General features: G+C 39.0%; 1 protein-coding gene and 1 non-coding gene across 7 annotated transcripts in view; both read left to right on the top strand.

Moving 5' to 3' along the window:
* CHD8 (chromodomain helicase DNA binding protein 8) overlaps positions 1-13,020 on the top strand; it is a 56,600-nt gene that overhangs the window by 23,373 nt on the left and 20,207 nt on the right. For all 6 annotated transcript variants that reach the window (XM_070044941.1, XM_030844166.2, XM_030844164.2 and 3 more), the window contains exons 6-11: positions 4,652-4,834; positions 4,916-4,984; positions 5,343-5,398; positions 5,910-6,027; positions 10,108-10,191; positions 12,750-12,887. In XM_070044941.1, coding sequence (XP_069901042.1) covers positions 4,652-4,834; positions 4,916-4,984; positions 5,343-5,398; positions 5,910-6,027; positions 10,108-10,191; positions 12,750-12,887 — 648 coding nt within the window. The remainder of the gene's footprint in view (positions 1-4,651; positions 4,835-4,915; positions 4,985-5,342; positions 5,399-5,909; positions 6,028-10,107; positions 10,192-12,749; positions 12,888-13,020) is intronic.
* Positions 122-194, top strand: TRNAD-GUC (transfer RNA aspartic acid (anticodon GUC)). Its single transcript has one exon. It is a non-coding gene; the product is annotated as a tRNA-Asp (tRNA).

Raw genomic sequence — 13,020 nt, 5'->3', positions numbered from 1 at the left:
GTTTAAAATTAGAGAAGAAATAAGAGATTAGTAAAAGATAATAGAGTCTAGAAGAGGATTCAAATAGTTGTTATGAGAAGTTAGTATATGAGTTAAAAGGCCATTTATCAGTGGAGGGAATTCCCTGGTGGTCCAGTGGTTAGGACTCTGCACTGTCACTTCCGAGGGCCCAGGTTCAATCCCTGGTCTGGGAACTAAGCTCTGCAAGCCGTGTGGTGCAGCCAAAAAAAATAAAAAAATAAAATCAATGGAAAGAAAGATTATTTAATAAATTAAGTTAGGACAACTGGCTACACATTTAGGAAGAAATAAATAAAATTGGATTTCTTGCATTACTCTTTAACAAAAACAATTTCTAGTTTAATCAAGGGTCTAAATGCAAAAATTGAAATCATGAACCTTTATAAAACATGGATAAGTTTTTTTTAAAATAATTGTAAAATCAGGTAGATCTTTCTAAGGAGAGTATTAAAATTCAGAAGTCATAAAGGGAAAGATCGATACATTTAACTGTATAAAAATTATGCATGGGACTTCCCTGGTGGTGCAGTGGTTGAGAATCCGCCTGCCAATGCAAGGGACATGGGTTCGATCCTTGGTCTGGGAAGATCCCACATGCGGTGGAGCATCTAAGCCTGTGTGCCACAACTGCTGAGCTTGCGCTCTAGAGCCCGCGAGCCACAACTACTGAGCCCGAGTGCCACAACTACTGAAGCCCGCATGCCTAGAGCCTGTGCTCTGCAACAAGAGAAGCCACCACAATGAGAAGCCCAAAGAGTAGTCCCTGCTCGCCGCAACTAGAGAAAGCCCGTGCGCAGCAACGAAGACCCAATGCAGCCAAAAATTAATAAATATATTTTTTAAAAAAATTACGCATGTGCAACAATAACAAAATTCTCTAAACAGCATAGTGGTTAAGACCACAGACTGGAGCAAGATTTCTTGGGTTCTCATCTTAACGCTACTGTTCACTAACATTGTCACTTTAGGCAAGTTTACTTAACCTCTTGGTGTCTCAATTTCCTCATCTCTAAAATGCAGATAGTAATATCTACCAAGTAGGGTTGTTAGGAGGCTTAAATGTAAATGTTTATAAAGCACATAGAACAGTGTTTAGGTAAGAGAGCTTAGTAAGAGTTATATATGTGTTAAATAAACAAAGCACAAACTGAAGGCAAATCTTTGTGATATAAGAAATACAAAGATTAAAAAAAATTCAAAAGTGGTGTATTAATATGCTAGGGTTGCCAATACAAAATACCACAAATTGGGTAGCTTAAACAACAGAAATTTATTTTCTCACAGTTCTAAAGGCTAGAAGTCCAAGATCAAGAGGTCAGCAGGTCTGGTTACCTCTGAGACCTCTCTCCTTGGCTTGCAGAGGGCTACCTTCTCACTGTGTCCGCACATGGTCTTTCCTCAGTGCGTATATCCCTGGTGTCTTTGCGTGTGTCCAAATTCCCTCCTCTTTTAAGGACACAAATCCAGTTGAATCAGTGCTCACCCTAACTTAATCACCTCTTTAAAGGCCCTGTCTTCAAATACAGTCACACTCTGAGGTATCAGGGGTTAGGATTTCAACATAAGAATTTGAGGGGATACAATTAAGGCCACAACATTGGTAATACCAGTGTTGGCAATGGAGACCTCACAGTCCCCCAGGTCTTTTCTCCAGAGGTAACCTCTGTTACTATTTTTGTGTATCTTTCCAGAAATATTCTTTACTTTCATGAGCACTCTAATTCCACTACCACTTACTGTTTGTATTCCATACCTACTCTTCTGTACTGTTGCTTTTTTTCTCCAACAATATATCTTGAAGGTAGTTCTTTATCAAAAAGATAGATCTAGCCATTCTTCCTCACACTCTGTTTTCTATTATGAAAAATTTGAAATATACACCAAAGTAGAGAGATTATTTTTTTATTTTTTGCGGTACACGGGCCCCTCACTGTTGTGGCCTCTCCCGTTGCGGAGCACAGGCTCCGGACGCGCAGGCCCAGTGGCCATGGCTCACGGGCCCAGCCGCTCCGCGGCATGTGGGATCCTCCCAGACCGGGGCACGAACCCGCGTCCCCTGCATCGGCAGGCGGACTCTCAACCACTGCACCACCAGGGAAGCCCCGAGAGATTATTTAATGACATCCCGTGTTCCATCATCCCAGAAAGTTCCCTTGTACCCTCTTTTCAGTCAGTTCACCATCCTCTCCCCCACACCTCCACATAGGCAACCATTGTGCCCCTTTTTATTACCATAGATTAAACTTAGCCTGTTCTTGAACTTCATGTAAATGGAATCACGTAGTATGTACTCTTGGGTCTCACTTTTTTCAGCATAATGTTGTTCAGATTTATTCATGTTGTTGATGTATCTGAAGTTCATTCATTTTTTTTTCTTGAGAAACATTTTTATTTATGAATATAGCACAGTGTTTATTCATTCTATTAGATATTTGGTTTGTTCCCAATTTGGAGCTGTTATGAGTAAGCCTGCAATGAACAGTCTCAGTACACATACTTTGTGGACATAGGTTTTCACTTCTCATAGCTAAATTCCCAGGAGTTGATAGACTGTGGGGTAGTTAAACATTTAACCATTTAACTTTATAAGAATCTGCCAGCTTCCGAAGTGATTGTGTCATTTTACACTTCCACCAGCAGTGAGAGTTCCACTGTCACTTCATATATTTTGACTATAGCGTAATTTGTTTAACCAATCCCCTGTTGATAGGCATTTAGGTTTTCTCTGGTCTTCTACTACCACAAGTAATGCTACAGAGATTTGTATATATGTGCAAATTTATCTGTAGGATAATATCTTTGAAGTGGAATTGTTGGATCAAAGGGTATTGTCAAATTTTCTTCTATAGAAATTTTTTTCATGCCAGTGTGTACTCTCACCAACAATGTGTGCGTTCCTGTTTCAAATATTTGATCCAACTTTCTGATTTTTGCCGCTCGGTTAGGTGCAAGAGAAAAAAAAAGGGGGATCTCAGTTTAGTTTTCAGTTGTAACAATTTTATTCTGAGTGTGAGCATCATTTTACACTAAAAGCCATTCTGGTTTTTTCTATGAACTATTTATGTTATTTGCCCATATTTCTATTGTGTTGATCTTTTTCTCAGTGATTCAAAAGACCTCTTTATGCTTGGGAAATGTATCATATGGCATTTTTTCTCTAGTTTATTATTTCTCTCAACTTCGTTTATGATGGATTATATTGATATTACTCAGATATCTTAAACTTTTTACAAGGTCAAATTGATAAATTTATTAGAAACACCTTCTCTACTCCAGGATTATAAAAAAAAATTCTTCCACATCTTCTTTTAGAAATTTTATGGTTTTTTTTTTTAACTTTTAAATCTTGCAGTCTTTTTGTAGATTTGTTTCTTACATCCACTAGATGGCTAGTCATCTGTTTTCAATCCCATTTTATAGAATAATCCACTTTTTCCTCACTGATTAGAAGTTCTGTTTTTATCATGTTCTAAATCCACATAAGTATTTTAGTCTATATCTGAACATTATTTCCTTGACTTGTTTATCTCTTCTTGGAGAGGTACCAAGTTGTGTTAATTAGTATAGCTTTATATTGTCCTTAATATCTGGTAAGGCCAAGTATACTTTTTCATATTTTTTCTGGTTATTCTTAGATGTTTAGTTCTCCATTTGAATTTTAGAATCAGCTTATCTAATTAAAAAATTCTGTTAATTTTGTTTTTCAAATTTATGTGATTAGGGAGGGTATATATACTTCACTATTTATTCAACTCTCTTTTAATGTCCTATAGCGCTTTAAAGTTTTCTTCACATAGATTTTATATATTTCTTACTAAATTTAATGCTTAAGATAATTAATATTTTCTTAGAAAAAGAATATTTTCTTTTATTGTATTTTCTGCCTTAGTCTCTATAAGAATGCTATTGATTTTTAAAAATTAATTTTATGCCAAGCAAGTTTACTCATTTTCAGTAGTTCTGCTTCTAATGACTCATTTGATTTTGGGTTTTCCAGGGGTTATAATCATGATTGAAAAATAATAATTTTGTCTCTCCATCCTTCCTAATTTTTTTATCATGAGCTGCAAGTATTACTTAGATTATTTAATTAAAAAATCTTTTACTCAACCATTTGAAAGAATAAGGCAGATTTGAAATGTATTGATATGGAAAACATCTCCAAGAAAAATGCTAACAGAAAAGTAAGCAGCAGAACAATACATACAGTATGATCCTATTTATTAAAGCAAACAAAAAAACTTTAGAACTAAAACAAAGGAACAATTAGAAACAAAATGTTCTTGCACCTTTGCACTCCAGGGTTGCTCCTCCTGTGAAGTTCATTGCACTCTGCAGGTTGAGAGTCCTGTTTCAGTTTTTTAAGAGCCCCTTGCCAATAGGTTACTTTCAGGTGGAATCTGATACTTTGATAAAACAATTCAGCAAGTTAATATATATTCAGTACATAGAATAAGTTACATGATTTGACATCACATAATTTGATAAATAAGCTATTTATCATCTTTTGGTTTAATTTTTCATAGGGATTTTGGAGTCAAATCTAAGTATATGACTATAGGCGAATAGTTTTAAAGGTTTTCTCCTTGAGAGACCCAAGCAGTTATTTTAACCATTTTTGCCTCTATAGAAGAGACGCTCAAACCGCCAAGTTAAACGGAAAAAATATACAGAGGATCTGGATATAAAGATCACAGATGATGAAGAAGAAGAAGAAGTAGATGTAACTGGTCCAATCAAAACTGAGCCTATCCTGCCTGAGCCAGTGCAGGAACCAGATGGCGAGACTTTGCCTTCCATGCAGTTCTTTGTGGTAAGCTGAGAACTTAAGCAATTTGAGACCTTTGTCTCCCTGCTCACAATCTCTGTTGACTGACTGCATCTTTTGCTACAGGAGAATCCCAGTGAAGAAGATGCAGCCATTGTAGACAAAGTGCTTTCTATGCGTATTGTGAAGAAGGAGGTGAGGCCTCTATTTTTAATGTCAGCCCATAATGCTGCAGTTACAGGCTGTATGTAATGAGCACCTTTGGATGTCAGGCTATATTGCTACAGTGTAGTTACAAGAGATGGTGGAGAAAAGTTAGGTGGAAAGTAGGAACTGTCTTATTGCCACTTCTTTCGCTTATTTGTTTAAACTGGAAAAGGGCTTATTTTCTCCAGCTGTCAAGCCTCCAGCATTGAAATACCAGATTAAGTTCTTTAATCCCTTAGTCAGTAATATATTCTGGGAGCATTGGTATGAAGCTCTACCATGTGTGTTAAAATGGAAAGTTCTCTTTGACAAATAAGTTTAGTAACTGTAATTTCTTTCTTCTCAGCTTCCTTCTGGACAATATACTGAAGCAGAAGAATTCTTTGTCAAGTACAAGAACTAGTATGTGATCTTTGCAAAAAAGCTTTTCACCCCAAATTCCTCAGGGTTCTAAAAAGTTCTCCTGTATAGTCTATCCTGGGTGGGAATGTGTCCCTTTTTTTATAGTCTCCTCGCCTGTTTTTGGTGAGGAAAATGTCTATTCAGAGAGAAGCTCAGGAATTGACTCTATATTTACCTGCAGAAAGGTGGGGTGAGGATGGTTCCTGATAAAATCCCTTGTAAAATCCTCTTTACATTAGTCTAAGATTAAGACCTTGCTACTCAGAGTGTGATCCGTGGACCAGCAGAGTTAGCATCAGTTGGGTGCCTGTTAGAAATGTGAACTTTCAAGCCTACCCTAGACCAGGTGGTTTGTGTGCAAAATCAAGTTTAAGAAGCACTGACCTAAGAGACTGTCTCCCCATTGAAGCACATAGTCTTATGTCTGCTTCTGGCTAATCCCCACATCTCAGACACTAGCTGACCAATTCCCCTTTCTCACACTGTGACTGGCTATTTCCATCCCCTTTAGCTCCTATCTACATTGTGAGTGGGCTACCATCTCCCAACTAGAGAAGGATAAGAGGATCCATCAAAAACTAAAGCGCTTCAAAACCAAAATGGCTCAGATGAGACACTTCTTCCATGAGGTAATTAGGAATAGGTATTGCCTATCATTTATTTCATAGAAGCATAAATTACTGGGGTTATCAACCTTGACTGATTCTTCAAAAGACTCATAGTTGCTTTGTATATATGGGTATAAAGTGTTCATTTTGATCGTTGGACTTTTCTTACTTAATTGCCCCAGGCTTTGTTTTACCAGGTCTAAATATGGTATTTTTATAAGTTATAGGGTACTTGGAAATTGAGTTTTTTGATATTCATGAAGTACTTTCAGAACAGATGGTAAACTGACCTCTGGTCCACTTGCGGCATTCTTCTCCCTCTAATGTCAGTCTTCAGCAGTTGATGGTATCTGTGGACAGAAGCAACCATATCATTAACAGAGAACATTTATTTTCTCAAACTTCTAATCCAGTATAACTAGAAATAGTGATAAAGGAGCTTTAATACACCATACCCAGTGTTACTACTAGTTAAGTACTGGAACATCTGTAAGGGTCTCTTGAGCTGTATTTTAACTCTCGATTTTGCTTTGAAAGCTTTGTATACATACACCTTTCCCAAAATGGGATTTTTCATTACTGAGTGCCTTGAGAAGAATCTTTCTCAGAGCTTCTTAAGACCTAAAGAGGAGGACTTGCCTGGTGGCACAGTGGTTAAGAATCCACCTGCCAGTGCAGGGGACACGGGTTTGAACCCTGGTCCGGGAAGATCCCACCTGCTGTGGAGCGACTAAGCCCGTGCGCCACAACTACTGAGCTTGCACTCTAGAGCCCATGTGCCACAACTGCTGAGCCTGCGTGCCACAACTACTGAGCCCACACACCACAACTACTGAAGCCCATGCGCCTAGAGCCTGTGCTCTGCAACAAGAGAAGCCACTGCAGTGAGAAGCCCGCGCACCGCAACGAAGAGTAGCCTCCGCTGGCCACAACTAGAGAAAGCCCACGTGCAGCAACAAAGACCCAATGCAGCCAAAAAATAAATAAATTTATTTAAAAAAAAAACCTAAAGAGGAGCTAGTAAGAAAGAGTGAAAGAAGGAATAATGTATAGCTTCAGCAAAAAAACCCAGCTGTGGCCAAATACATCTGAAAAAACTATATCACCAGGTTTGCCAATAAATGAGTTATTTTCCACATCACTTGGAGAGGGCAAGTCGGGCCATGTAGGTTTTATAATATCTTTTTATATGAAAATAATGATAATTGTGTCGTGGGGGTTTCTTTGTTTTTTGGTCTATGTTCTTTTAAAGCCTAATTTGAGAAATGTATGATGAAACTAATCCCATTCCAGTTGGTATTAGATATATAATTTGTGACCCTTGAGCCAAGCTCTGCTAACTGGCTTGTATGCCTGTTTTGTCTTTATAGGTAGGCCATTTAACCAAATCAATTATTCATTTATTCATTGTTTATTATGTGCTAGTCACTATGGTAAGCAAATCACACATGGTCTGTGTTCTCATGTAGCTCACTGTCTAATGGGGAGAGAGAGATTTAAAAATAATTCAAATTGTGGTAAGTGCCAGGAAAGAAAGAGCACAGGAAGACCTAATAAAAAAATGCCTACTTTGGATAATCAGTGAACACTTCACTGAGAATTGAATTATGAATGAGTTAGCAAGACCATGAACACATGTAAATAGTATCCCTGGCATGGAAAATAGCAATATATGAAAGCCCTGAGACAGGATGAGGAACTGAAAGGACAGTGGGATTGATGTACGATAGACAGTGAGTGGCCCGAAATGAGATCAGAAATTTAGGCAAGCAGGTGCTTATAGACCTTTTAGTTTTGTTTTTATTCTAAGTGCAAAGAGGGAAACCACTGGACTATTTAAAACAGGTGAAAGCACATCCAATTTCCTTTTTTTTTTGCGGTACGCGGGCCTCTCACTGTTGTGGCCTCTCCCATTGCAGAGCACAGGCTCCGGACGCGCAGGCTCAGCGGCCATGGCTCACGGGCCTAGCCGCCCCGCGGCATGTGGGATCTTCCCAGACTGGGGCACGAACCCGTGTCCCCTGCATCGGCAGGCAGACTCTCAACCACTGCACCACCAGGGAAGCCCCAATTTTCATTTTTAAAAGATCATCTAGGGTTTCCCTGGTGGCGCAGTGGTTAAGAATCTCCCCGCCAACACAGGGGACACGGGTTCGAGCCCTGGTCCGGGAAGATCCCACATGCTGCAGAGCAACAGAGCCCGTGCACCACAACTACTGAGCCGGCGCTCTAGAGCCTGCGCTCTGCAACAAGAGAAGCCACCGCAATGAGAAGCCCGCTTGCCACAACGAAGAGTAGCCCCCGCTTGCCACAATTAGAGAAAGACTGTGCACAGCAACGAAGACCCAACACAGCCATAAATAAATAAATAAATAAATAAATAAAATTTATTAAAAAAAAGATCATCTAGACTTTGGATTGGAGAAGAGTAAGCGTGAAAGTAGGATGAGCAGTAAGGAGGCTGTTGAAGTTTTCTAGATGAGAAATTAAGGCTTATAGCAGAGTGCTTTCAGTGGTTAGAGAGAATGGATAGATTTGAGTTTACTTTAAAGTAGAATTGACAGGTTTTGGTGCGACGGCTTATATAGATAGGTTTCTGGTCTGAGCAAATGGCTTGAGGTAGAGTCATTTATTAAAGAATGGAAGATTTTAGAAGCAACTGATTTGGGGAAAATCAAGATTTTAGTTTAGACCATGTTAAGCTTAAAATTCTGTAACACATTTCTATCAAGGAGATAGATATACAAATCTGGGTTTTTTAGGCTGCAGTTTAACTTTGGAATGTATCAGCGTATACATAATTATTAAAGCCTTAATAATGAATAGAGTCACCCTGGGGAAAGTTCTATACTTTCTAATAGTTCTGTACTTTTAAAAATTTCTTTCTATAAGGCAATGGATGTAAGCCCAGGGCCAATCCTTAAGCAATTCTCACAAATTTAGAGGACCAGGTGAAGAAGGGACTGTTTGCCAGAGTGGTAGGAGAAAGATTAGGAAAAAGATATGTCACAAAAATCAGGGGGAAAGTGTCTTAAGAAAGAAAGAGTTTTTTCCTTAAGGTTTCTTGGAGATCTTTCTTTGAAGCCTTGGGTTATTTATCTTGGGATACCACCCAAAGTTGGATACCAGTGACTTAGGGAAAAAAGAGCCAGTGAAGGTGACTGAGAATTGGCCAAAACAAAAAGTGAAACCAAAATAAAGGCTACCGAAGAGAATATGGTGTCTCAGAAAAGCCTAGGGAAGAGAGTGCTTTGGGGAGAGAATAATGAATTGTTTAATACTTTGTATAGGTAAATTAAGGTGAGTACAGAAACGTTTCCATTATGTTTGGCAATTTGGAGATCATTAATAACCTCGACAAGAGTAGTTTCATTGTGTGATGGAAGTAGAAAGAAGAGTGGAATGGATGGACAAATAAGTGAAGGAGGTGATGAAATGGAGGTACTGTGTGTTTAAAACTCTTGGAAAAGTTTGGGTATGAAGCAGAACAAAAGAATAGTTAGAGGGGGATGTAGAGTCAGGGAGGTCTTTTTAAGACGTGAAGTTGCCTGGTTGGAGAACTAAGATCCCACATACCGCAACTAAGCCCATGCTCTCTAGAGCCCACGCACCGCAACTAGAGAGACTGCGTGCCGCAACTAGAGAGCCCACATGCCGCGACTAGAGAGCCTGTGTGCCTCAACTAGAGAAGACTGTGTGCCACAATGAAGAGCCCACGCACTGCAATGAAGACCCAGCTCAGCCAAAATAAATAAATTAATTAATTAAAGAAAAGATGAGAAATAGTCAAGCATGGTTGTATGTTATGGGCATGCTCCAGTAGAGAGAGATTCCTAAGAAGGCAAGAAGGAATGGAATCCAAAGCATATATGGAGAGAATGGCCTCTGTTAGGGAGCAGTGACACTTTATCTGGTAACAGGCAAGAGGATAGATGCAAATACAGGTAAGTGTGTAGGATGTGGTATTATGAAAATGGGGAACTCCCTTCTTTTCTCTTAATAAATTTTGAAGTAGGGTTATCAGCTAAAGGTTGCATGGAGGAGTGTGTTTCCTGGACAGTGATCTTTTGGTCTTATTGTTTGATTTCATAATTTCTCTAGGATGAAGAGCCCTTCAACCCAGACTATGTAGAGGTGGATAGGATATTGGATGAGTCTCACAGCATTGACAAGGACAATGGGGAGGTGAGTTGGGGCGTGGAGAAACATGAAAGGCCTCTTAAAGATTTCTGCCTGTCTGCTTGCCCATCCTTTATTTTTCAGATATGGCTGAAAAATTTCTTGGACTGAAAAGGTACTTTTGAATTTTTCTGAGAGATACTTAGAATGATACTGGGAAGGTAAAGGAGAACAGAGAGAGGCTAAAACGAAAGATTCTCAAATATCTGGGAGCTGTTTTACAAAGACTCATTAACCTTGGCCTCATTTTCTCACAGATTTTATATGGGAGACCCTTGACCTTCAGTTGGGGGTGAGAGGTGGGGATGGAGAAAGGGATACTTTACGAATCTCCAAATTTGTGAATATAAAAATACTTGCATAGACTCATAGCTTTCTTCATGTTGTTGAGAATTATTTCCTGTACTTAGCATCAGTTAAATGCATTTTCATTTGTCACTAAAACAGATACACTGCATTTGTGTCAGTACCTTTAAACAAATGTGAGGTCCTATTCCCACAGGTTCAGATTCAGTACATCTAGGGTGGGATCCAGAGATCTGTATTTTTAAGTTGGTTCTCCAAGGGCTTCTCATGCATAGTTTGATTTGGGAACCACAGCACTAAAGCTTTCTTAGATTGGGTAGCTGATTTTAGATATGTTAAAACACTAGGTGATATGTTTTCATTAATCACTTTTTTTCATTTTCCAAATAAGAGTTGTATAGATCTAAGCCACCAGTGAATTCAGCATTGCTCTCATTTAAATTTACTTAGGCCATGACCCGGCTTTTTGTTAGAACTCTTCTCACTTCAAGTCATAGTTGTTGGTTTAACTTTGCAGGGCCACATTTCATCCAGTTGTCCTCACTTCAGTCACTGCTTACAGAGTGCGTAGCAGAGCCTTGTTAAGACATCAGTGCTGGATGGTGGACTGGGCTCACTCACAAGCTAAATGACTTGCTCCCATATATCATCTGTACAGGGCCTAAGAGGCAAAGTCTTCCCTCTGTAAAATTCCCAGTTTATTTTACAAGCCTTCAGCGTTTCTCAGATAGAACCTTAGATATCCAAGGCCCGTTACAATTGAGTGTCTTTAAATCCTAAGAAGAATGCCTCAGAAAACATATCTTCTGCTTTTGGGGTTAGGGGTGGGAATTACTGCTTATTGTTCATTTGTGGGAGGTGAGAGTGGAATGGACGAGTTATTAGTCAGGACAGGTTAGCTACTGTTAAATTATTCTCATCGCTTTCAGGATCTCAGCCTTCCCAGCCTTGAAAATCTTATGCTCTCTATCACTATACTTACACCTTCATCTTCCAAAAGTAATTGGACTTTGATTAGGCTCCTCTGGAATGTATTGGGACCAGTATGACAGATGAAAGTGTTTTAGTACCCTGGTACTGTAATTTATGTTCCCAGTATTGGATAAAAACGTTATGTTTGCCCATTTCCCCCTCCTCTCCAAAATGAGTTTGTCATCCTTATTACGTTACCCAATAGTGGAAATAAATATTATAATAAATATTAAAGTCCTTGGAAGAGTAAGGGTGCCGGAAATATGTGACGTGGACAAATGTCTTTATGTAGAAAGTGACCTGAGTCACTACAGTAAAGAAAAAGGTCAAAGAGAAATTACATTAATTCTAGGTATTCCTTGATCTATATCTCTATTGAGACACATATCTTCATACTTCTTGCTGGCTGTTTTAAGGGGTATTCTATGAGTTGATAATTAGAGATTTCCTGGTGATTACACTAGGCCCAGTCTAATTCTTCTCGATTCATATAAACCAAATATGGAAATGCAGTCCGGTCCGTGATCAGTCATCTTGAGTAGTGAGAATAGGAGCCATATTACCACTGGTCACTGCCCCGTCCCGTGCACTAGAATGCCTACATAGAGCATAGCACCATAGTTGGAGCTTCAGCATTTCCCCTTCCTCTTCACTCTTAGCCCTCTTCGGGGATACCTCTTGCAGTTATCTCCTAGCTTCCTGGGGCTCGCAAGAAAATCTCTTTACCACCATATGGCTGCTCTTTGAAATAGCATCTGCGCTGAGAGCTCCAGGAGCTCAGAAGCCCAGTGATTTCAGTCCTGCTCTGCTCCTATGGATTTAACCTGTTCTTTGCTTCTACAGTAGCCTGGCTTCTACTGTATCAAATTTGGTGCCAGGAGGATAGTATGAAACAGGGCTACCATATCTTTTAATTCAATAATTAACAATAATTAATTCAGTTCAACAATTCAATTTCAATCTAATTGAACACAATAAAGGATTTTTTTTGTTTGTATAATCTGCTTGGTTGATGAGCCTAATGTTTCAGTGCTTAGTGTTCTAGATAGTGCTGGGTAGAAATTTCACTTTCAGATTCTGATAAATTGTCTGGAAACAGGATCAGAGCCATAAATAGTACAGTGCATCAGCAGGTGAGCCTCTGTCTGGTGTTTTCAGCCTGACTTTTTTGGTACCTTTTTAGATATTGACACTTTGTGATCTGATTCTTTAGTCAAATTCTTATCTTTTAATCACGGCAGAGAACACAGAATCGTTCGTTTCATTAAGGCTTTTTTCTCTCTTAGCCTGTAATTTACTACTTGGTAAAATGGTGCTCTCTGCCCTATGAGGATAGTACATGGGAGCTAAAAGAGGATGTTGATGAGGGCAAGATTCGAGAATTTAAACGGATCCAGTCAAGGCACCCAGAACTCAAAAGGGTGGTAAGTATATCTGCATTTAGATTGTAAAGTCCATATAGGCAATGATTTAATTTTCTTTGTTTTAGCTTTTTATTATGGAAATTTTCAAACATATATAAAAGTTGAAGAAGTAGTATAATGTACCCGTCACCCA

Source organism: Globicephala melas, chromosome 2 (genome assembly GCF_963455315.2).
Source record: "Globicephala melas chromosome 2, mGloMel1.2, whole genome shotgun sequence".
Lineage (NCBI taxonomy): Eukaryota > Metazoa > Chordata > Mammalia > Artiodactyla > Delphinidae > Globicephala > Globicephala melas.
This window is presented reverse-complemented; position numbering and strand designations above follow the sequence as displayed.